We start from the raw sequence: 25,000 nt of genomic DNA, 5'->3' as shown, positions 1-25,000 counted from the left end.
ATTGAAGACTCTTAAGATTCTTAAAAGATGAAATTTGTCCTTGCGGAAAATCTTGAACGTTCATTATCAGATATTATTACACAGTTAGGTATGCCTATACCTATGACAAATAAAATCAATGTTGTTGTATTAATATAGATAAAAGAAAAAAGAAAAAAGAAAGAAAAAGGAAGAAAGAAATTATGTAAAATATTTTTTTCTCTGAATTTACTTTTTTTTTTTTTTTCTTCTTTAAGACGATAAAAAATTGACAAAAAGGAGTTCGTTAATAAAAGAGAAAAATCGACGAAACGTGCCATGATAAATCTTTTGCGAGTGGAGATGCAACGAGTGAGAAAGAAACAGAGAAAGAGAGAGAGAGAGAGAGAGAGAGAGAGAGAGAGAGAGAGAGAGAAAGAGAAAGAGAGAGCAATGGAGCAGGAGGAGGAGGAGGAGGAGGAGAGGAGGAGAGGAGAAAGGGAGGTGTAAAAGTGAGTACCGCAAAGAGATAACGATGGTGACGGTACCAAATTTCCAAATGATTTATTAGAACATGGAAAGTGCAAAGAGTGTCTTGGCAGTTTGCCTCGTTCGGGCAAATTGATCGCAACAAGTAGAATGAAACGTTTTGAGTAATTGCCGCTATTCAGGTCGAGAATAATACATGGACTTGTATATGTGTATATCTATGTGTTATAACACAATGACATCAATGGTCAAGTGAATTAAATTTGCGTGGAAAAAAAAAGTTGTTAGACAAAGATTTAGAAAAAAAAATAGAAAAAAAAAAAAACATTTTTTTTCTCTTATCTAGATACTTACGAAACGTTTTCGATTGTTGATTTAATTGTGAGTTTGCAATTACTACAGATATAATCATTGCGAGTATGAAAACAATAGATAAATAATGTGAATAATACGTAGGATAAATATCTACTTGTACGTACTATTTTATTTATTTATTTATTTATTTATTTATTTATTTATTTATTTTTATTACCTATCAAATAAGAACAACTTCATCGTAGGTTCATAATATATGTATAAACCTTTTCGTGATTTCATTTTATTAATTAAAATGAAACTTTTACGATAAACGATACCATAAAGAGAGAAAGAGAGAGAAAGAGAGATTTTGAAAGGAACGTTGAAAAGGAAAAAGTGGAAGGAAACAAAAAAGAAAAGAAAGAAAAAAAGAAAAAAGAAAAAAAAAACATTGAAAGGCATGAGAAGTAATGGAGTACAAGAGAGCATATCGTTTAAAACTCGACATTCAGATCATTATCGCGGTTCTCGGCGAAACTAATCAGTTCGTCGATTCGATAAGCTTCGCCGCATTATCGGGATGTTCGTCCGATACCGTCGACATTTTTCGTCGGCGCGGTACGCCTTTGATCTATCGGGACGAGCATTGATTTTTCGATACATCTATAAGTATCTTACGAAGAATGTCACCGAACGTAGCTAGATAACATTTTATATATCTGTGCGTACGCTCGTACATATATATATATATATATATATATATATATATATATATATATATACGTATATGTACGATGAGGTATACGTATGTAATATATTTGGTATTATTCAACAAAATCAACGATCATTATTTTCGATATTGACGATAACGTTATTAGTGAAGTTGGTTCCGAATAAAACGAGAAAGAAAAAAAAAGATCTGTATAGTTTTATCTTTCGGAACGATAATCGAATTGTTTGAACTAACGAATTTCCTATGAATTTATAGAACACCAGTAGTAGATAATATCTACTTATGTATTTATATATCAAATGCTTTTGATGGTTAAAATGGTTCTTCTTTCTTTTTCTTCTCTTTTTTTTTTTTTTTTAATAGAAGATTCAAAAATCGTGACGATTTTACAACAGTCGTTGTTATTCGATAATAATTACTTGTTCGTTGTTTTTCATGTAAAGTAATAAAAAACATTGGTAATATATAATGATCTTAAGGTATATTAGGTGTATAATATAATAAAGTATCTATAACGCATCGAGTATATCTTAATTAATCTATAACATAATAATAGGATAATAAATTATTAGCAAGTTCTAAAGCTGTTTACAACATTCTATTTAAGTTAAGCACTAAAATTATGCAATTTTCTTTCTTTCTTTCTTTTCTTTTTGTTTTTTCTTCTTCCGACAAGGCTATCGATATCCGTGCAGCGGTTTAACCAATAATCCTATAATACAACATAATCAAATAAAGTATTTATAGTATTGACAATAACCTAACAATAGAATAATGAAATATTAAAGGGCAAGTTTGAAAGCACTCCTTCGAGTAAATATTTGCGATTCTCTAAAATTCGAAAATTTTCATTTTCCTTTTCGTTAGTGTATCGATATCTGTATAATGGTTTAACCAATAATCCTATAATACAATGTAATAAAATAAAGTATCCATACCCATTGACAATAACCTAACAATAGAATAATAAAATATTAAAGGGCAAGTTCGAGAGCTCTCCTTCAAATAAATATTTGCGATTCTCAAAAGCACTAAAATTTTCATTTCCCTTTTCGCAAGGCTATCGATATCTTTGTAATGGTTTAACCAATAATCCCACGATACATAAAATAAAAACAAAATAAAGCAAAGTATCTATAACACAACAATATAATAATAAATTACTAAAGAAATAACTATGAAAGCATTCCTCGAAATAAATTTAATTTCGATTACCTTACTAATATTCGGTTTTCCTATTCGCGAAACTTACAATATCCGTACAATAATTACATAAACTTAACAAATAATTACTCAAACAATAATACATAAAACGTAATAAAACAAAGTTTCATCAGTGATCCAAAAATAAGATAATAAATTATCATATATTAAAGATAGATTTGCAAGGGTTAACGCAAATTGGGATGAAAATTTGGATAAAAGTCTTTCGATTGAGATATTCAAGAAAATTTCTTATTACCCTTATATATTTTCCCTAGTGAACGTTAAAATGTTTCGAATGAAGAGAATTAAAGAAAATTTCATATTACCGTTAGATATTTTTGCTAATGAATAATATATAATACGGTGATAAACAACGAAAACAACAACAGCAACAAGAATAACAATAACGATAAGAGAGACCCAACGTGAAAGTAAAAGATATGATAGAAAGGAAAGACCTTAACTAGGGGTATCTCATCGTTAAACGGGAACTAATGACGGGCTGCTACGATGGACGAGGGCGCAGATCGATCTCCGTGTCGTAAAACGAAAGGAAGCCTGGCGCCGCAGTTCGACGTCAGAGGACACACGGAAGAACTTTCTGCTCTCTAAGAGCTTCGTTTTACAATCCTCGTTTTCACGTTGGGTTAGCCGAGCCCTTCTGATGTCCTTCGTAGTCCCTTCGCGGGGGCCTTCTGGACTTCTTTTCGAAAGATAGGGAGAGAGAAAGAGAGAGAGAGAGAGAGAGAGAAAGGGAGAGAGCCTGACACCAAATGGCTCTCGTACTTGATGACCATGAGCCATAAACCCGCGATGTTCAACGTCTTTTTCTATTTATCTATTTGTCTTTCTCTCTCTCTCTCTCTCGCTCTCTCTTTCTCTATCTTTTTCTTTTTCTTTTTCTTTTTCTTTAAACCGACACCCAAAAAGTGCCGCATCTTTTGAGATCTTCTGCTTACTGTCAACGCAGTGACACCCATGTCAATTTTCATTGATCAAATTGTAATGTTTCTTTTTGAATTTATGTGAATATTATTAATTGATTCGTATAGATAATGAATTTAATATCGTCTGTAAAATTATGTAATAATTGATAGATCGTTGTATTTGTTTATATTGTAGCAATAATATAGTAGATATGTGTAATATGTCGGTTAATGTTATTATGTTTAGAAAAAGGATCTCGTTAGTTAATTCAATTTTCATTCAGATTTGGTAAAATAGTAAAATAGAAATTTCAAATTAGTCGTAATTAAAAGTTTAATTAATCTTGTATCTTTTTTTTTTTTTTTTTTTTTTTTTTTAAATCAATGAGAGATAAAACGATCGAAAAATTTTATTTGCACATAAAATATACTGGATACGTACCAAGTCTATAGTCCATATTACGTTTGACATATTTCTTTGTAATACATCTGTGTTATTTGGTTTAAAAAAAGGCAGATTAAAGTTAATCTCGAATTAACCGACTTTCCGTAAATTCGAGGAATAGTAGCACAGAAATCTAAGATTACTTGGATTAGTTTAATTAATCTTTTATTTTTAGAATCGATGAGAAAGAAAGAAAGAGAGATAAAGAATAAAAAAATTAAACAAAAAAGAGAAGAAGAAGAAGAAGAAGAAGAAAAAGAAAAGTTTTACTTAGCAGAACTCGATTTTCTAAGGAACACAAGGTGCATATCCAAGTAAACGTAACTTCGTTATCGCTTATCTTTGCATCCTGTAACGATTGACTCTGCTCTTTCTCTCTCTTTCTTTTTCTATCTATCTATCTATTTATCAATCTATGTGTCTATCTCTTTCTCTTTCCTTATCATTGAAAAATCTTTGATAAAATGTATGATTTCATGGTATCATCTTAAACGTCGTTTACTCTTCACCTTGTCATACTCCTTTTCGATTATCTTCGAAGTTCCATAGATTGACTTATTTCACGTATATGGTGCGTGCGTGTATGTGTATGTGTGTGTGTGTGTGTGTCTGTATTTTTATGTGTGCGTAAATATATGTCTATTTTGATAGAATGAATACTATAGGATATAGATACGTGTAGAAACTCGTTGCAATGTGGGATCAGATAGCGAATAACTGCTAATTGGCCCGCCGCCAAGATTTCTACCAGTTAGAACGCTGCATTTATATGTCCTCGTCGTCGACTAGTCAGGTGCAACGTTATAAGCCGTTACGCCTACGAGAGAAAGAGTTAGGACGATATAAATGGGAAGAGCCTTTACTTGCTTCCTTTATTTCAATTGCTTCCTTTCCTTGCTTACTTCTGTATATTAAAATCAATTTTGACGGCTAAGATTTAAAATATGGATTAGATGGTGCACAGATATATCTGTATATATATATATTTTCTCTGATTTTATTTATCTTAACGTGTATTTTTCATTTATTAATATAACTTATTTTCAATGAGATAGGGGAAATATAATTTTCTTTCTTTTTTCTCTTTCTTTCTTTTTTTATATTGCATTTTTAAAATCTTACAAATTCTTCTTCTTCTTCTTCTTCTTATTATTATTATTATTATTATTATTACGATAGACGAGCGTTTCATTATGGTCGATTTATTTGTTATATCTAATTAGAAAGGATTCTTAAATATTTTGCGTGAAAGATAGACAATTAGCTTCAGGAAAATTGAAATTTCGTATAGTGAGTTATACTTCTCTCTTTCTCTCTCAATCTCTCCCCTTTTCTCGATTAGATCGTTTTAATAATGAAAACGGAATTCACGAAACCTTGCGCATTTTTCTCGTCGGTGTTTCCAACGGAAAAAAAAAAAGAGAGAAGAAGAAAAAAAGAAAAAAAAATCAGAGAAGAAAGGTCGGAAAAAAGTTAGGAAAAAAAATTGGAAAAAGATTAGGAAAAAAAAAGAAACAAAAAAAAATAGAGAAAAAATAGAAGGAGTAGGGAAAGAAGAAGGAGCAGGAGGAGGAGGAGGAGGAGGAGGAGGAGGAGGAGGAGGAGGAGGAGGAGGAGGAAAAGAAGGATGGTTGGCACGGTCCCGAACTAAAACTGAGTCACAGAGGAGAAGAAGTCACACACGAATTAGAACCTGCTCTTCGGCGACGTCGGGGCGCCGGGTGGACGCACAGGAATGCCGCTCGCTGATAAAAGCCACGGCCAACACCTACATAAATTTCACCAAGGGGATATCTAAGGACGGTCTTTCGTTCATTTAACCATACATCCTAAATTTAGTACCTGTGTGAGACGTTAGTGTCTATCGTATCGACTCTCTCTCTCTCTCTTTTTCTGTCTCTTTGTCTCTCTCTCTTTGTCTCTCTCTCTCTCTCTCTCTCTCTCTCTCTCTCTCTCTCTCTCTCTGACTCTTTTCTAATACACTCTGCAGCGATTAGAAGTCGACCCATTTCGAATTTTCCATGGTCAAAACAAGAGTGTTCGGTATCTATGCATTGGAAAAGAAGGGTGAATTCATTCGGTGATTAGAAAAGCCAAATGAAATTTTCTATATATTTGTGTGTGTATAAATATATACATATGTATATATATGTATGTATGTATGTATGTATGTATGTATGTATGTATGTATGTATGTATGTATGTATGTGTTGCGTATCTACATTCGTATACGTATGTGTGTTTTGTGTACTGATAGAAAAGAAAATGAAAGATAGAAATCTCGTATTCTTAGTCATAATGTTTTCTTTTACGATCGACATAGGTATAGCACACTATCTCGATAAGAAGTCAGACATTGGATTAGAACAAATCTGAAAAGCATCGTTTCGATATCTCGATCTAATAAGAAGCACCAATGTGATCCTTATAGACGACCGTTCTTTCTCTGTCTTTCTTTATCTTTCTCTATCTTCAGCACAATTACTCTTTCAATTCTCATAAAATCAATGAAGTTTAAGATTATCCAATAAGCCAAAAAAGAAAGAGAGAGAGAGAGAGAGAGAGAGAGAGAGACAGACAGACAGAAGATTTGAACGATCGAGTAATTCATACTATCATTCGATGTTCGATCGTTTCGAAAAATTGATCTTCCGAATCGAATCGAATCGTTGAAATTTTAGTGCGCATTCGTAAACTCCCTTATAAAAACAAACTATGCACATTCATACACACAAACGTACACACACGCTTGCACTCGCGCGTACGTACGCATATACGCACGCATGCATATGGTAGAAGCGAGAGCCGCGACTTGTAAGGTGCATTCCCGATCCTGCTACGAAACTGGCCGGGCTGGACAAAAAAAGGGAAATAATTAGCGGAGGTGTTAATGAAATACCAAACGAACGCCGTGGGACACCAGGTCGGCGCCTCTGAACTGCCAAGCAGACATCCTCGACATAAGACCCGGCGCCGTTTTCTCAACCATCCTCATCCTCATCCTCGTACCCTCCATCCTCTTCTTATTTTCTTTTTTTTTTTTTTCATCTACTCTTTTACCGATAACTGCACACCCCAGCGATCTCTTGTCCATTTGTATATTTTTTTTCTCTTTTTCTTTCTCTTATTATCTCATCTTTGTTTTTCATCAATTTAATCTTCTTATATTAATATATATATATATATATATATATATATATATATATATATATACATTTATATATGTATGTATGTATGTATATATGTGTATTTCACATATTATTATATATAAGTATAAATGAAAATTTGGTATTATTTCAAGTAACTTTTATATCAATCAAATTTATATATCCTATTTCTCTTTTTCCCTTTCGTCTGTGTTTTTCTCTCTGAAATATCATCTTAATCTCGTGATACCAGACGAGAAGGAAAGTTTCGAGATGTTATTTTAAAATCGATTTACTCTCTTTCGAGTCTTTCTCTAGAAACTTTTGATGCATCTTATCATGGAATAATACGTATATTCTCTTTACCGAAGACAAAAAGTATTTCTTGTGATTAGAATTTATATACGAGTAGATAAATAGACTTTTTTTATATATTATTAAACTTTTATATATATATATGTGTGTGTGTGTGTGTGTGTCTGTGTGTATACACCTACTCATACAAAATATTTTGCTTGTTTTAAAATAAATTTTAATACAGAACATAGATAGATCAAAATCACTTTTGTATATCGATCAGAGATCGTTTCTAATATTGACCACTCAAGTTTGATTATATTTTTCATCGACCTAATTCAATCTCGATCGTCTGTGATTAATTTAACCATCAAAGATCCATCAACGATTCCAATTCATCATTCATCGTTATCACATCTCGTAGACTAATCGTTGCTGCTGCCGAATCGTCGTATCTATCGTATAGACGCATATCGTAGACGAGACGAGCGCTTATTCCCCTTTCTTTCTTTGTTTTTCGGGGGAGGAGAAAAGAAAAGATTTAGGCAAAGAAATAAGGAGGGAAAGGAGGGTAGAGGGGAGAGGAGGGAAACAGAAAAAGAGAAAAAGAGAAAAAGAAAAGAAAAAAAAAAAATAAAAACAGAAAGATCGAAAAGATATCGGTCCGGTAAAAAGCAACAATTCGCCGCCACCCACGTTTTCTCTACCGGTAGCACTGGACCTACTAAAACCCTCCCTCCCCCTTCCTCCTCCAGCCCTTCGTTCTCGTCCTCACCCTCTTTCCCCTCACCCTTCTCACCTTTCTCGAATTCTTCTTTATTTTTTCTTTTTTTCGCTTTTTTTGTGCGCGTGTCCCTTTCTTTCTTCCTTTTTGCTTCTTACTTTCTTTTTTTCTTTCCCTTTTTCTTTTTTTTTTTTTTTCATTCTTTTTCCTTTTTTTTTTTCATCTTCTTTCTTTTTTCTTGTCTTTCCTTCGAAAACGACTACTACCACCCGACATAATTTTATTATCCTTTCGCGGCTTGTCTTCAGGATCCAGTTTTGCTACCGCGATCAATCGTTGCTAAAGCGTTTTAATTCGTGTAATATTTTTTCATCGATCGATGATCACATGATGGTACTTAAACTTGTTACTTTACTTAATCTTGTTACGTTTACGTTCATTTCTTTTCTTTTGTCTTTTTTCTTTTTTCTTTTCCTAATTCTATGTATAGGTGTATGATGAACATTGACAAAATGTATTATTGCGTATTGAAGCGTTGTCGAATTTTTCAGAATTAATCGAAAATATGTTTTTGCGAAAGAAATTGCAAAAGAAAAGAAAAATAATGATAGATATAATTGTCAATCGATCGATAGATAATGTATTCATATGATGTGGTAATGTGTATGTAGAAAAAAAGAAAGAAGAAATAAAAAAATAAAACGAAGGAAAATCCGTAGAAAACACGAGAGTAATTTTCTTATCAATTTTTTTCGTTTAACGCTAAACGTTTCGCACAAATTAGGAGTTAGTCAGAATTAAAGAGCCGTAAGTTCGCGATAAACTTTATCTCGCATTGCATCAAGGTGCAGTCATCCTTGGGGGAGAAAAAAAAGAAGAAAAAAGAAAAAGGAACACTCCTTTAACACTTTGTATTACTTCAGTACAGCAGACTACTTAAGACTTTGAAGATCTTCTAATTAGATAATATATTAGATACGATATACATAATGTGCGAACACGTTGAATATCTTGAATCTTTTACAAAAAATCTACAAATAATTTCTAACATTTTCTATTTGAATATAGTAATGAGTACTATAAATTAAATTATTTCTGTTATATCTCTCTATTAAATTTTTAACATGAGTAAAATGTCTATGCATATAAAAATTTCATTACTTTTTTCTTCCTATTATTATTGTTGTTATTATTATTATTATTTACAATGAAAATTGTTCATAAGGAATATTTTCAAGACGTTACTTTTTACATATAACCATCCATCAATATAATTCAATATTTATATTTTTTATAAATCCATAAATAATATATATAAACAACTAATAATAATAATAATAATAATAATAATAATAATAATAATAATAATAATAATAAAATAACATACATACTATTATATATTATAATCATACATAACATGAAATAGCATATGCAATATATCGTTATATACAAACTACATATTACATAATATTACATATTATATATCAAATAACACAATATTATATCCAAAAACGTATACGACGATATATCTTATTTATAACATACATTATTTACAAAACACATCGCTGTTCACAAATAACAATCGACCGTAGGTAGTATCGACGTAAGTAGGTAGTAACGAAGAGTTTTTCGTCGGCACGAAAAGAAAACAGGGTTGTCACGAAATGGGTGACACTGACCGAAATGAGGAGGGGGTGGTTAAGAGAGGAAGTGGAGAAGGAGGGGGTAAAGGAAGAGGACTATAAGTACGCGTTCGGATACTTGGACGTTTCTTATTTATGCGGCGCGTAAAGAAGCTTCGATTACACGCATGGTACCACCCTTGAACTATATGTGTGTGTATATATTTATGTATATATGTTTATATGTATTTGGTGCTCTCATACGCACGACCTAAAAGGAGAAAGGAAGAGAGAGAGATAGAAAACATACGAGAGATACGAAGTGGTGTCTCGTCCTCTCTGGAAGCTAATGGGACGCCGACGCATTCTCTCTCTCTCTCTCTCTCTCTCTCTCTCTCTCTCTCTCTCTCTCTCTCTCTCTCTCTCTCTCTCTCTCTCTCTCTCTCTCTCTCTCTGTCTTACTCACACGTATCTACACACTTATAAAATGATACTCTCTTTCTCTCTTTTCCTTACTTGATTCTCTTTGATCCTGGCCGACCTTGTCCTCATCTCTCTCTCTCTCTCTCTCTCTCTCTCTATTTTTCTCTGTCTTTCTCTTCTTTCCTCCCTTACACCTTCTCCTCTTTCTCTTACTACACACGTATTTTCCTTCTCTTTCTCTTCTTCCTTCCTTCCTTCCTTCCTTCCTTCCTTCCTTCCTTCCTTTCTTTCTTTTTTTCTCTCTCTCTTTCTTTCTTTCTTTCTTTCTCCTTCTCACACTACTGACCTTATCCTTCTCGAGAATTTTCATGGTGGTCGCACGCGTTCCACCTAAAGAGGAAAAAGAAAAGATGTTTTGCCTTACCGTATTGGAAAGAGAAAAAATTAGTTTTCTGGGAAACGCGAAACGCGTGGCCTTACTTTTCACTTACATTTTTCTTTTTCTTTTTTCTTTTTTTCCTCTTTGTTTTTTCTTTTCGCTTTCTCTTTTTGCTTTCTCTTTATTATTTTTGCAAGACCGTTTCGAAACGCGTGAATGGAAGCGCGGCAATTATTTGCTTGTTTTTGTTCGGCGAGCATGGTTTATCTTCATCGAGAACTTATTAATTAAAAAGAGAGAGAGAGAGAGAGAGAGAGAGACAAAAGGGAGACCGATGAATATAGATAATGATCAGACATATCCATCTACTTTTTTATGATTAATATTTCAATAACGCGCGATAATCAAACGTAAGAGAAAATCTTTAAAAGAAAAAATGATTTCTTTCTTCTCTTTTTTTTTTCTTTTCCTTCCTTCTTCTTTTTGTGTCCTTTGTTGTCCGCAAATTTCGTCCGCGTTCGCGACGAAAGATTTGTTCGGTAAGAAGAAATAAAAAATACAAAAATAAACAGCGGGTGGGCGAGGGATGATGAGTATTGTTTCGAAAAGAAAAAAAAAAAGGGGGAATCAACGGAGAAAAACGTAGAAGAAAAAAAAAATACAAAATTATGCACGTACTCCTGGGCCGCGAGGGGAAGGGCCGCGAGCTTGTCGTACAAATCGTCAGACGTCAGGCGTGAATTTATGACGACACAGCATCCGAAAGAGACCGTTTTACGTTTTTGTATACGACGTGCTGCTCGATGGTGTCCCGACTACGTAGAATCCTCTGGTGGTCGGACTTTTTTATCGGCCGACTCTACGGAGACGCGCCGACATGGAGAAAGGGAAGAAAACCCGCGCGCGGACCGTTTCGGTATCCACAAAAAGATACACGATTTCTACGTTCCAAACAAAACCGGCTCGATCCTATCGCTGAGAAAGAAAAAGATTTTTGGTACGTTAAAGAGAGAAAGAGAAAATGAAAAAGGGAGAGAGAGAGAGGGTGAAATAATTTACTAATAACCTCACAGTCATTCTCTTGCTATCGGTGTGATATCAAAATACCATTAGAAATATATTGAAACTTGAGACACTAACACGTTCTTTATATAATATACATCTTTTTTAATAACTTGTATAGTTACTTTATTAAAAATAATTAATTAAATAAAATTAATATCCGAAAGATTTATTTTGTTATGAAAAAATAATTTTATGGTTATTTGAAGTATATTAAAATCTTTTTAAATATATCAAAGTTACTTGAAATATATTAAATTTTCTTAAAACGTTTTTTCAAATTTCTATTTAGAAAATTACATATTATAATTTTCGTTAATTAGTAACACGTATAAACATCCATGATGTCGTAATGTCAAAGAAATATAAGACATGAAGATATCTGCAGATGAGTAGGTACACTGTTAATTTTCAAAGTGATAACAAAAAAAATCTTTAAAAAAACATATAAACCAAAACAGTGTTGTCCATATCACATAATTAAATGTTGACTATAATACACCCTAATACATACGCATAATTTACGTATGAGTAAGTAAATACTTACCTACGGCATTAATGTTCAAAGTGATAACTACAAGATTATTAAAATTAAAATGAACAAGAAGCAAACAAGTATATACATATATCGTAGTCAAATGTTGATTCTAAATACATATGTACATCAAATCATCATAAGATCACATAATATAAAGATAACTTTTCGAATATATGTAAAATCAAACATAAGCAAAATTATACATCGATATAAATCTCATCAAATTCTAATAAATGTATTCTAATAAATAATTAAATATGATCATATGATCAAAAGAAATTTCATCAAAAAAAAAAAAAAAAAAAAAAAAAAAAAAAAAAAAAAAAAAAAAAAAAAAATTCTAGCAAGTAAGGACGAATAAGATTTACAGAAGAGTAAAATTGCTCGTGAAAAGTTAAAGGCTGATCAAAAAATGAATAAGAAAAAGAAGAAGACACGTTCTAATCGATCGACCTCTTGTTATCACTAAGAAATCTGCTGGAAACTCATGCTGGAACTTTTAATAAAAGCCAGCAAGTAACCAACAAGTATATCGTAGCCAAATGTTACCCATGATACGTAACAACACAAACCAAATAATCCTCATAAAATCGCATGATATAAAGAGGACATTTTAAAACGACATTGATTACGTTTGTAAAAACAAACGCAAACAAAACTATCCATGGATATAAATCCCTTCAAACAACGCAAACCTCCAACGGAAATTTCCAAAATATCTTCTAAAACACGAATCATTGATTTAAAGATATCTAACGGATTACGACGAATAAAATTTATAGTGAGGTTAAATCGCATAAGGAAAATTTCAAGCACGTTCGAGAATAAAAAGAAGCTGAAGAGGACTCGTCCTAATCGATCGTCTCTTCTTAATCGCTAAGAAGTCTACTGGAAAATCGTGTTAGAACTTTTAATAAAAGCCAACAAGTATCGAATAAATATATCATATCCAAATATCACCTATGCTAGGTAACAACATAAACGAAATAATCCTCATAAAGTGACATGATATAAAGACGACATTATCACCGTTTGTAAAAACAAACAAACAAACACACACAAACAAAACTATCCATCGATATAAATCTCTTCAAACGATACAATACTCCGATACAAATTTACAAAATACTGATAAAACACGAATCATTGATTTAAAGATATACAACGGATTATGACGAATAAAATTTATAATGGAGTCGAGTCGAAAATTTAAAGCATGTAAGAAAGAGATGGATAAGAAAACGAAGACGAAGCAAACTAAGACGAAGACGAAGACGAAGAAGAAGATACGTTCTAGTCGATCGTCTTGTTATCTCTCTACGGAATCTGCGCAAAACTCGCGCAGGAACGTTCAAGCGCCGACTCCGATGGAGTTTCGGCATCCGGTTTTCCCTGGGCGGAGTTTCGAAGCCCCTTTTCATGCACCAAGAACCGCCCATGTCTACACCCTTGCCTCTCTCTCTCTCTCTCTCTCTCTCTCTCTCTCTCTCTCTCTGTCTCTCTCTGTCTCTCTCTCTCTCTCTCTATCTCTTTTTCTCTCTATCTCTTTTTCTCTCTATCTTTCTCGTCGGCATTTCTTCGGCAACGCGGACGCCTCCGCGGTGCGGCGCAAACGCGTCTCGAGAAAACGGCAGCTAATTTCGGAAGCGCTCGACCGCAGTGGCGCAGCCACCACTGCCGATGCTGTGGCTGGTCCAGCATCCTCCTTCGAATCTTCTTATTCTTATTCTTATCATCTTCTTTCTCTCTCACTCTCTCTCTCTCTCTCTCTCTTTTTCTTTTTTTTTTGTCATACATATACTCTCTCACTCTTTCTCTTTCTTTCTCTTTCTTTCTCTTTCTCTCTTTATTCTTCTCTTTTTCTATCAATCTGTCTGTCTCTTTTTCTGTCTATCAGTCTCTGTCTCTCTCTCTCTCTCTCTCTCTCTCTCTCTCTCTCTCTCTCTCTTTCTCTTTTTCTTCATAAATCGTGTCCCTTCTACATCGATTCAGTGACTGGTGTCGTTCTATTTTTTGTTTTTATTTTTTCGGTGTTTTCGTTTCTTATATTTTTTTTATTTTTTTCTTATCCACGCTTTTCCCCGTTCAAGTTTAAAGTTCGTGAACATCTTCGAATTTTTGAAGATCGAGTACATATGTATCTACTTTCGAAAGATAGTTTGAAATTGTTCTTCTAGCGAGGATCCGTTTTCTTTTTCTTTTTCTTTTCCCTTTTCCTTTTTTTTTTTTTTTCCTTTTCTTTTGTATTGTGCGTAAATATCGAAAATATTTAAGAAGAAGAATTGTATGTTACAAAGAGGTGACAATATCGTGACACAGTTCTCAACCGGCATATTGGAATAATAACCTACTTTCTTACTGTTAGGTACTTAATCTTCTTATAATATAATTTTCTATTCATTTAATAATCTATTTATATAATTTGGTTTCGCATAATATTCGACACATTGGTTTTCTTTTTCGTCTTTGTTTGCTGGAATACAAGAAAAATTATTATTCTATTAGTGTTTCGACGAAACAAAGAGTTAAAAGAATATCGCGTTGAAAACATTTTCTTTCGTGATAAATGTAAAATAGTTAATCAAAAAATGTTACAATTTTTGGTGTAAATCTAAAACAATTGTTCGTCGTAATAGCATCTTGACGAAACAACGAGTTGAAAGAAAGTATCGCTTCGAACGCATATTTTTAAAAGTAAAATTATCAATCGAATAACATTAGAATCGTTTTCGATCTAAACAATCATTTGTTCTAAAACTGTTTTGGATATAATGACGAGTTAAAGGAATATCGCATGTACTTTTTCTTTCTTCATTTATTTCCTTCTTTTCTCTGTTTTGAGGGAATGGTATATAAAAATAAAATTGCCAATTGAAACGATTAAAATAATTACTTCGTATTATCAAATATAAAATAATTATTTCTTTTTCTTAGAATATTTAAACGAAACACGTGTATGAGAAAATATCGTGGTAGAATAGTTGTGTGTCGAAGAGGGAAGTTATCGATCGCGTAATGGCGGAGTTGAGGAAAAACATGATATACATGCTACAGGATGTTTAGACATAGTATAAGAAGAGGAAAGACATTCATTAAAACTAGTTCAGATTCGACGATCGGTTGCTTCAACGATATCGAGAAATAAATGAATAAAATCATATCCCGTCGGTCGATGATCGTCGTCGTCGTAGTCGTCGTCGTCGTAGTCGTAGTCGAGCATGATGATTGAACAACTTCGTAGAGATAATTCTTAAAGCATCCATTCCTTTCGCTCCTTTTCCTCTGGAACATTTAATTAAATCGGCCGATCGAATACCGATAACGATTAATACAAGAGCAGTAAAGTGTTGAAAGTAATTCGCGATTCGATAAATCATCGTCCTCTTTCGTAATGTCGTTCACATAATTTTCTACCATACTCTCATTCTCTCATACTCTCTTAGACTTTCTTTCACACTCCATTTTGTTTCGTTTATATTAAAACGTTGTTGTTATCGATGAAAGAACATGCAGGTGATAATCGATAGATACATAAGTAAGAGCGAGACGTCCGAAAAGCTCTATTATATATCGTTAATCGTCTGATCGTTGTGATCGATAGAATAAACAATTCGATTCTTTTTTCAAGTTAGATATATGAAATTTTCGACGATTATCGAAATCTATCTGGGAGATAATAAAAGTCGTATGAGAAGATTGACAATTTAATTATCGAGTTAATAAAAATGATGGATTTTTAATGTCTCATTCAATCGTTAATGGAAATCATAATCTCTATAAATACGTTAATTAAAAAAGTATTTTAAATTATTTGATTGCTCGTTAAACATCCATATAAACGTAATGTAATATTTTCATTTAATTTTTAACATTATCTTAATATTATTGTAACTCTTTCTTCACAGATATCTATCCTAATTAATTTATATTCTGAAGGTTGATGTTTTCCTTAATATATGTTATATATAATGTAATACAATTATATGTATGTTCTACACACATATCGCACATATATAAGTTTAACAAACACACGTCAAATAATTTTATGTTAAGCACAAAAACAAGATTGGATCGTATCGACAAATATCTATCTTAAAAATTAACTCATTAATTTTAATCTTAAAACATACTATATCTACGCGAACGAATATAAGAAGAGAAAAAAAAAGAAAAAGAAAAATAGAGAAAAATAAAATAGACAAATCATTGTGAAACTCTAAATCCTTGGATGTTCTTGTTAGAAAAAAAGAAATTTAACCAGAAAATACATTGTTCATTTTCAGAAGGTCGTAGTTCGCATTGCGTTGGCTGCGGTGGACGAATTCACGATCAGTGGATATTGAGGGTGGCGCCTAATCTCGAGTGGCATGCTGCCTGTTTGAAGTGTGCCGAGTGTCAACAATTTTTGGATGAACATTGCACCTGCTTCGTTCGCGACGGAAAGACGTACTGCAAGGGAGATTACGTCAGGTGAGAGAAAAGAAGATATATAGTGGATATTAAAAAAGAATTTTTTTTTAATAATAATAATAATAATAATAATAATAAAAACAATGAAGAGAAGAACTAATTTCACAAAAATATTATTTCTTTTCTCTCTCTCTCTCTCTCTCTCTCTCTCTCTCTGTTTATCTATCTATTTCTATCTCTATCTCTATCTAAAATGAAGAGACTTTAAAAAAACTTTGCAACCCTTTAAAAAGTAATCTCCAAAAAGCCCTTCCACGAAATAGTTATTCCTCGAAAACATACATATAGACACATACACATACGTATATAGATACATATATAAATATATATACATACATTCTATCCCTCTTTTTCTTATTTTTCTTCTATCTTTCTCTCTTTCTTTTTCTCTCTCTCTCTTTCTCTCTCTCTCTCTCTCTCTCTCTCTCTCTCTCTCTCTCTCTCTCTCTCTCTCTTTCTCTGTCTTTCTTTCCATTGGTATCGTTATCGGTTTTCGTATTTTTCCTTTTTACGATGCACCGTCATAAAATCCGTGGTTGCTGCCGATAATAGTAGCGTTGATGCTGGTGTACCCATTGGCGAGTGGCGATGGTGTTGATGGTGGTGATGATGGTGGAGAGAAAAAAAAATAGTATAGAAAGAGAAAGATACGCGTTCACGAATTCCAGGAAAAAAGGTGGAAGGCTTACGCTCGAATCCCGATCGAAGTCTGCGGTATGGTAATTAATGCAAAACTGTCCCTCTTGTCAGAGTGAACCCGCTACATTCTCTCTCTCTCCCTCTCCCTCTCTCTCTCTCTCTCTCTCTCTCTCTCTCGTTTTCTCACACTTACGTAGATACATATATATACATACATAAATATATATATATATACATACACACATATATATATATATAGTGGTAACACGCGATAGGACGTCGTACGAGGAGGCTGTGACCGGGATTGAAAAGGAATAAAGAAACGCATTCTGGAGGAATAAAAGAGAGAAGGAAGAAAAGGAAATGAAAAGAGAAGAAAAAAGGAGATGTGTATGCGTGTGAGAGAGAGATAGATACTGAGAGAGAGAGAGAAGAGACTGCGAAGTATTTTTATCTGTGAACCCGTAGCAACGAGTAACAAACGCCATATAAACTCCGATCGAGTCGTCCTGTTTCGTTCGAACGAAAAACCAAACCAAACTAAACTAAACGGAACGAAACGAAACGAAAAGTCTTGTCTTGTCTCTCGTCTCGTCTCGTCTCGTCTCGTCTCATCTCGTCTCTTCTCGTCTCCTCTTGCCTCGTCTCATCTCCTTTCGTTTCGTTTCGTTTCGTTTCGTTTCGTCTCCTCTCGTCTACGTTTTCGTCTTCGTCTCGTTTCGTATCCTCGTTTCGTAATGTAGGTATGCAACGTGTTCGAGACAAGGAACATGTGCGCGAACGATTCGCGCGTGCAACTGCATGCAACGAAAGAAAGAAAGGAAGAAAAAGAACGAAGAAGAAAAAAAGAAAGAAAAAGAAAAAAAAAAAAGAAGGGTAAAAAAAGTCGAGCGTAGTAACGTCGGCTCGCGCCGAGCTTGCGGAATTAAAACCGACGACGGATCGAAGCTTTCGACGGGAGCTAGGAGTCTCTCCCTTTCTCCCTTTCTCCCTTTGCTTTCTCTCTCTCTCTCTCTCTCTCTCTCTCTCTCTCTCTCTCTCTCTCTCTTTTTATTTTGGCTTTTTCCTCTCTGTCTCTCTTTTTTCCTATTTTTTTTCTCTTTTTTTTTTATTCTCCCCCTTTTCAAGGTTCTTCCGGACAAATTCGCGAAAATAGAAACGCGGGAGTAGAGGTGTGTCTTCGTAAAATGATATTGTGTTCTCTTTTTAAGGGTAGATATTGTTAAAGGGTTGACGTTAAATGAAAAAGAAAATTTTGTATTATGGTGTAATTGTCAATATATGTATCGATATTCTTTATTGTAATTATTTATAGATATATTTCTTTTTTTATATATATGTATATATATATATATTTTTTTTTTCTTATTTACTCGTTATATCTTTTAATAATTTATGTTACTAATACCTATACATCGTTTCTATTATATTTTTCAACATATAATACTAGACGGATTCGAATCATAAGTTTCGTTTAATGTTCTTTCTTATATATTTTTTATATTCTCTATATCTTCAAATCGTTCGAATTTCTATATGTTATTTCTATATTATCTATATTTTTCAATATACTTCAAGTATCTCGAATCGAAATTTTGTTTAATTAAAATTATGTAATTCTTTTCTTTGGAAGTACCTATATTTCCTTTCATTTAATTTCTATTTTAATAGAACGGGCGTGCTAAATGGGACGCCATTAGCACGCGATCGAATTTAAATGGCGGGAAAAATGTACGAGTGTACGAAACAACGTACTACACTATAGTTCATCGTTCTCTTTCGTTCAAAGTATTTTCTTCGTCGATGTGTTTACGTCGTGATGAAAAAACAAAGATCTTTTATGTCACTTTTTTTTTTTTTGTTTATCTTTTCTTCTTCTTTCTCTCTCTCTTTTTTTTTTTTCTTTTTCTTTCAACGTACACTCACTCGCAGAGTATAATTTTTCAGAGGCCAACGGGAGTATTATTTTTTTTTCTTTCCTTTTTTCTCTCTTTCTTTTTTTCTCTCATTCTTCTTCTCTCTCGTCGAACTTCTTCTCCCCTCTTTTTTTTCTGGCAGGTACGATTTCGAAGACGACGTGGACCAAATATTTTTCTCCATCGGGGACAGAACGTTTATTTGCATTGATCCGTCAAACGTCGAAACGCCTTCGGGAAGGCCGAACGAGAGAAGAGAGACTGGCATATCCGGTCGACGTGAATTCACTCCAAGACACGACATTCGCCGGTTAGCTTGTTTGTTGTCCCTGTCGCTTAGTCAGAAAAGTCAAAACGAGAGAAGCAAGCTCATTTCTTTCTCTCTTTCTCTCTTTCTCTCTTACTCATTCACTCACTCAATCTCTCGATTCTCCTCGACGTTTCGGTAGCTACTCGAATACCAAACGAAAAATCATCCCTTTTTATCAATTAGATTACGATTAATTCGACCGAGATATCGATCGATTTCTTCTACAAAAAAAAAAGCTTTTCTTGCAACCTTTACGACTTTGTAATTATTTATTTAAAAAAATAATAATAATAACAAACAATTTTTATTCTTTCGCAGCAACTACAGAAAAAAAAAAGTGTTTGATCTTTAACTACGATTAATTCGCTTAGATAACCGATTTTCGCCATTTTTATTTACTTTCTTGTTTTTTTTTGTTTTTTTTTTTTTTTTTTTACCATCTCTTGTTTATTTGAAAAATTATCACGAACGGACGGTTCTAGTAACCAAAAGAAAAACAAATAAATCACCCTCGCGATGAATTCCGTTCGATCGAGAGTATTAGTCGATGAATTTTTGTTCGACGGAAAAACTTTTCTTTTCTCCTCCCTTTCATCTTCGAAAGTTCATAGGTAAAATTATTTATCTAGAAAAAATTTATTATACCTACGTAACCAACAAAATTTCTTTTTTTTTTTTTTTTTTTTTTTATATAGACAGGTCTATATACCTATAGAATATTTTATAATATTTAATATAATATTCAATTTCATCCATCCCCTATTACCACCCCCTACCTTTACCATCACCTTTCCTCCTCCCTCATCGCTATACAAAATCGATTTTCTAAACGCAAAGTTAGCGAAAATGCCATAATACATGAACATAAATAACATATCATCGTATCCCCATGTAGTACACACTGAGTTTATGTTTCTCGTTTCTATACGATATTACGATATATCAGAAAATATACGAAGGTTATTGTAGGGAACGAGTAAGAATATTAGCCAGACCGAGTCATATATTTCGAGTCGATGTGAAACGTTCGGTTGGATTATGAGCTTGCATGAGAGCCACCCACGCGATTCGCTCTCGCTTCGCGTTGCACTATCAGATATTGAAGTGTATCATAACTTATGGGAAACGAGCAAGAGAGAGCCTAGGATGCTATCGAGATTAGGATGCACGCCGATAAATATTCTATCTATCTATCTATCTATCTCTCTTTCTCTCTCTCTCTCTCTCTCTCTCTCTCTCTCTCTCTCTCTCTCTCTCTCTCTCTCTCTCTCTCTCTCTCTCTCTCTCTCTCTCTCTCTCTCTCTCTCTCTCTGTTTTTCTCTTTCATACTTGCATATTGGCTGTACTAGCAAAAACTATTATACATCATAAGCCATATTTGCAAAGTGGATGAGAATATCGAACGATAAATATATATATATATATATATGTATCTATGTATGTATGTATGTATTTTCCTGATAGTTTCTACAAATTCCGATAACTTGTCTATATATTTTTATATCTCAAAAGATGAAAATTATTGAATATTCATGACTTTTTCTTATCACTGTATTTCTCATTCTCATTCTCTCTCTCTCTCTCTCTCTCTTTCTCTCTATGTTTGTCTCTCTTTTTTCAAATTTTAAACATCGACGATTCGTATGGTCGTATTATAATTTATAAAAAATGATTATCTAGGCACTTAACTTTTCGATTTCTTGATTTTTATTATATCTGGTTGAATATCAAACATCGATCTGAGAATTTTTTTTCTTTTCTTTCTTTTTTTTTTTTTTTTTTTCTAATTAATTATATTGACTATGATAACAATAGATATTATCGACGTCAACGCAACCATCGATTACGATTTAATTTAGTCAATGTAATTCGGACGTCATCAATTCAACAAGAAATCTCTTTTTATATATATGATCGATCGATCATGCTAATGATATCTGAATTACATTCTATAAATTTGTTATTCAAATGTTTCTTTGTCGAAGTCATGAAAAATAAAAAAGGAATATGTGATGAGGTATCAATTAATACTTAATTATTGTCAACATTAAAAAGTTTTAAATGTCATACGTTTTATATTCGATAATTGTGATTAATATACTAAATCATTATATATAGAACCTGAACGAAAAGTTTTTATATGATTTTAAATATGAATTATTCCTTTTCGAGACTGGAATAATTTTCCTTTTTCTTTTTTTTTTTTTTTTTTTCTTTGTTTTTCTTTTTTCGGATCGCAGAGAAATTCCTAGACTTTTCTCTCTCGTATTTTTACAATCTAGGGGAAAAAAAAGAAAGAATAAAATTAATATCTTAAAATATCTGAAAAAAGAGTAGTCGATTTTTAAAATCGTCTACGAACTTTTGTACTTGTGATCAATTCTCGTCTTGAAAATTGCAAACTGTCTTTTTCAAGACAAAAAATAAAAATCAAAAATCGATGTAATTTTATTATTAGAAGTTTTCGAAAATCAAACTTTTCGTTCGATAATTATGATCAATAATATATGATATCAATATTACATAATACTATATATATATATATTTATATAAATAAATATACTTATGAACAATATTTTTCGTATTAAACGTTTCAGACTGTTCGGGACAAAGTGCGACAAGTGCAGTCAGTGTTTCAGCAAGAACGAGTACGTGATGAGGGCAAAGACCAAGATCTATCACGTGAATTGTTTTCGTTGTTCAGCTTGCATGAGGAAGCTTTTACCGGGCGATGAATTCGCCCTGAGACAGGACGGATTATTTTGTTTGCACGATCACGAAATAGTAGAAAGTGGAAAATTTTGTCCTACTGGCGGTGTACCGGGCAGTGAGAACAACAACAACGCTTCCTTAACAAATAACAATCATCATTTGCATCCAAACGACGGATCGATGTCAGGTAATGATCTAAAATTTTTTATATCAAAATAATTGCATGATTGAAAAAAAGAAAAGATATAAAAATAAGAATAAATCGAATGAACAAGTACACTGAAGAAAAAAAACAAAACCAAAAAAAAAAAAAAGAAAAAAAGAAAACGAGAAGAAGAAAAAATAAGCAGACGTGGGTTTTCTTGTTTAAGAAGGAAAAAAAGAAAGAAAGAAAAAAAAAAAAAGGAAAAAGAAAAAGAAAAAAAAGAGATGTGTGGATCGTGCGTAGTTATGTACGACAGTAGTTGGCAGGGTGGTGTTACATTTGACACCTCTCGTATACTCTAAAGACTTGTCAAACCACTGTGTCCGTCGCTTTGAGATTCGTTTTCGAGCAGTAGTTTTCAAGTTCGGATAGGATGAGTTAAGACGAGACGTCAATTTCGGTCTTCTACTCCAATGATTTCCATAAAGGAATCACGGTGATAAACAGATCACAAAGGACGAAATGAGTTACCGTGTCACGTTGTGGTGACACGTTCGTACCGTACTGTTTGCATGGGAATTAGCAAGCAAAATTTATTCCTCTCTCTCTCTCTCTCTCTCTCTCTCTCTCTCTCTCTCTCTCTCTCTCTCTCTCTCTCTCTCTCTCTTTCTTTCTTTTCTGTCTTTCTCTCTAGTACATATTCCTAGTCACGTTTTTAACCATGTAGCAGAACCACTCGTTTCGTTCTAATCAAAATTTAATTTACGTTACATACATTAAATGCATACAATAAACTTTAGATCGTATAGCATCTAATATACATAACCATTCATTTCATTCACTTATCTCTCTTAATGAAATTTCTTCAAAAATAGGATATAAATTATTTCTTTATCTTAAGCTTAAATTTGCAATATTTTTTTCAAGCACTTTCGATGAATCTTATCGTTATATTCATTTAATATATATATATATATATATATATATATATATATATACTATAACATATATATGTTTTTTGAATTCTTTCAAGAACTTCTTATTTCTATAAAACGAATAATTAAGCCATATATATTTATATATTCATATATATATATATATATTATATATTTATAAATATATATTATAACTACGTATTTATATATATATTATTATAATTATTAATATATAAGAAATTAATATATAAAATAATATATAAGAATTAATATATAAGAAACTTGAAAGAATTCAACAAATTCTCTTTCTCTCACTCACTCACTCAGTCACTCTCTTTCTCTCTCTCTCTCTCTCTCTCTCTCTCTACTGTCGTCGTGAAAATTATCATAGTAGATTATCATAGATTATTACATCGTTCATAATTCAATATATCGGACGCCTCGGACGTACTCATATTACCTAATATGGGCGGTGGTGGATGGACACTGAGCCATGTAATCCCAGGCGTGTAGGAAGAGGGTGTAGTGGTCAAGCCTTTAAGGTCTCAACGGCTTCAATTATCAACACCTAATTACACGTGGCGATCCTAACACAACACTATAGTCGCCTACCTACTACCATCCTCGTCGTAGTCATCGCTGTTGTTATCGTCGTTATCGTCGTTGTCTTTGTCGTTCTCGTCGCCATGACAGAAATCCCTCGCATTTCGTAGACAGGCTTTACCCTCGGGCCAGGAACCCTTTTGTAAATTTGCTCTTTGTGCCCCGATACTCAACAAGAAATCCTTTAGACGTTCTGATCCACGAATAAATTTCATTAGAAGACACGCTCTTTATCCCGGAATTATTCTTCGAAATTCGTCGTGTCAATTTCATCAGCATTTTAAATATGTTGATCTTTCATTTTGTCTTTTTCGTTTTCCGTTTTGTCGTTACTCTTCTTTCTTTTTTTTTTCTTTCTATCTTTCTATCTTTCTTTTTTATCTCTTTTATTTTCCTTTTCCATCTTTTTATATATTTTTTTTGTTCTCATTCTTTTCTTTCTTTCTTTTTCTTTTCTTTTCTTTTCTTTTCTTTTCTTTTCTTTTTTTTTTTTTTGTATTCTTTCACTTAATTATCAAGAGTCATTATTATATTTATACGGTCGAATAAATTGGCGAATGAAATTGAAATGTCGTCAACAGTAGGATAAATCTGTTGGTATTCAGCCAACTTGAAATTTATTTTCGTTGTAAATACGAGACGTAAAGTCGAACGTGTGGATTTATATTACGGTCATTACGATCAACGTTGGAATGAAATTTCAACAGAGATAAAGAGAAAGAGGAAGAGAGGAAAGAAAGAGAAACAGAGAGAGAAAGAGAGAGAGACAGACAGAGAAAGATGATGATGTTGACTATCATTCACAAGGTTCATCTTACGAGCAAACAAAGCTCGTATTTCGTTCTATTTTTAACTGTGCCATTAAGTGATATTAAACTATAGTAATAATTGATACCTACGTTAACTTTAAAATGGATTCATTGTGTATATGTATGTTTGTATGCGCTTGTATTAATTTTAATTTGTTTATTTATTTTTTATTTCGTTTTCTCTTTTATTTTATCGATTTTTTTTTCTTTTTTTTT

At 32.7% G+C, this 25,000-nt stretch overlaps 1 protein-coding gene across 4 annotated transcripts in view; it reads left to right on the top strand.

Moving 5' to 3' along the window:
- The window catches only part of LOC122638131 (insulin gene enhancer protein ISL-1), an 81,651-nt gene that overhangs the window by 52,854 nt on the left and 3,797 nt on the right, over positions 1-25,000 (top strand). For all 4 annotated transcript variants that reach the window (XM_043830853.1, XM_043830851.1, XM_043830852.1 and 1 more), the window contains 2 exons: positions 16,529-16,715; positions 22,178-22,479. In XM_043830853.1, the coding sequence (XP_043686788.1) occupies positions 16,529-16,715; positions 22,178-22,479 (489 nt within the window). The remainder of the gene's footprint in view (positions 1-16,528; positions 16,716-22,177; positions 22,480-25,000) is intronic.

Source organism: Vespula pensylvanica, chromosome 2 (genome assembly GCF_014466175.1).
Source record: "Vespula pensylvanica isolate Volc-1 chromosome 2, ASM1446617v1, whole genome shotgun sequence".
Lineage (NCBI taxonomy): Eukaryota > Metazoa > Arthropoda > Insecta > Hymenoptera > Vespidae > Vespula > Vespula pensylvanica.
This window is presented reverse-complemented; position numbering and strand designations above follow the sequence as displayed.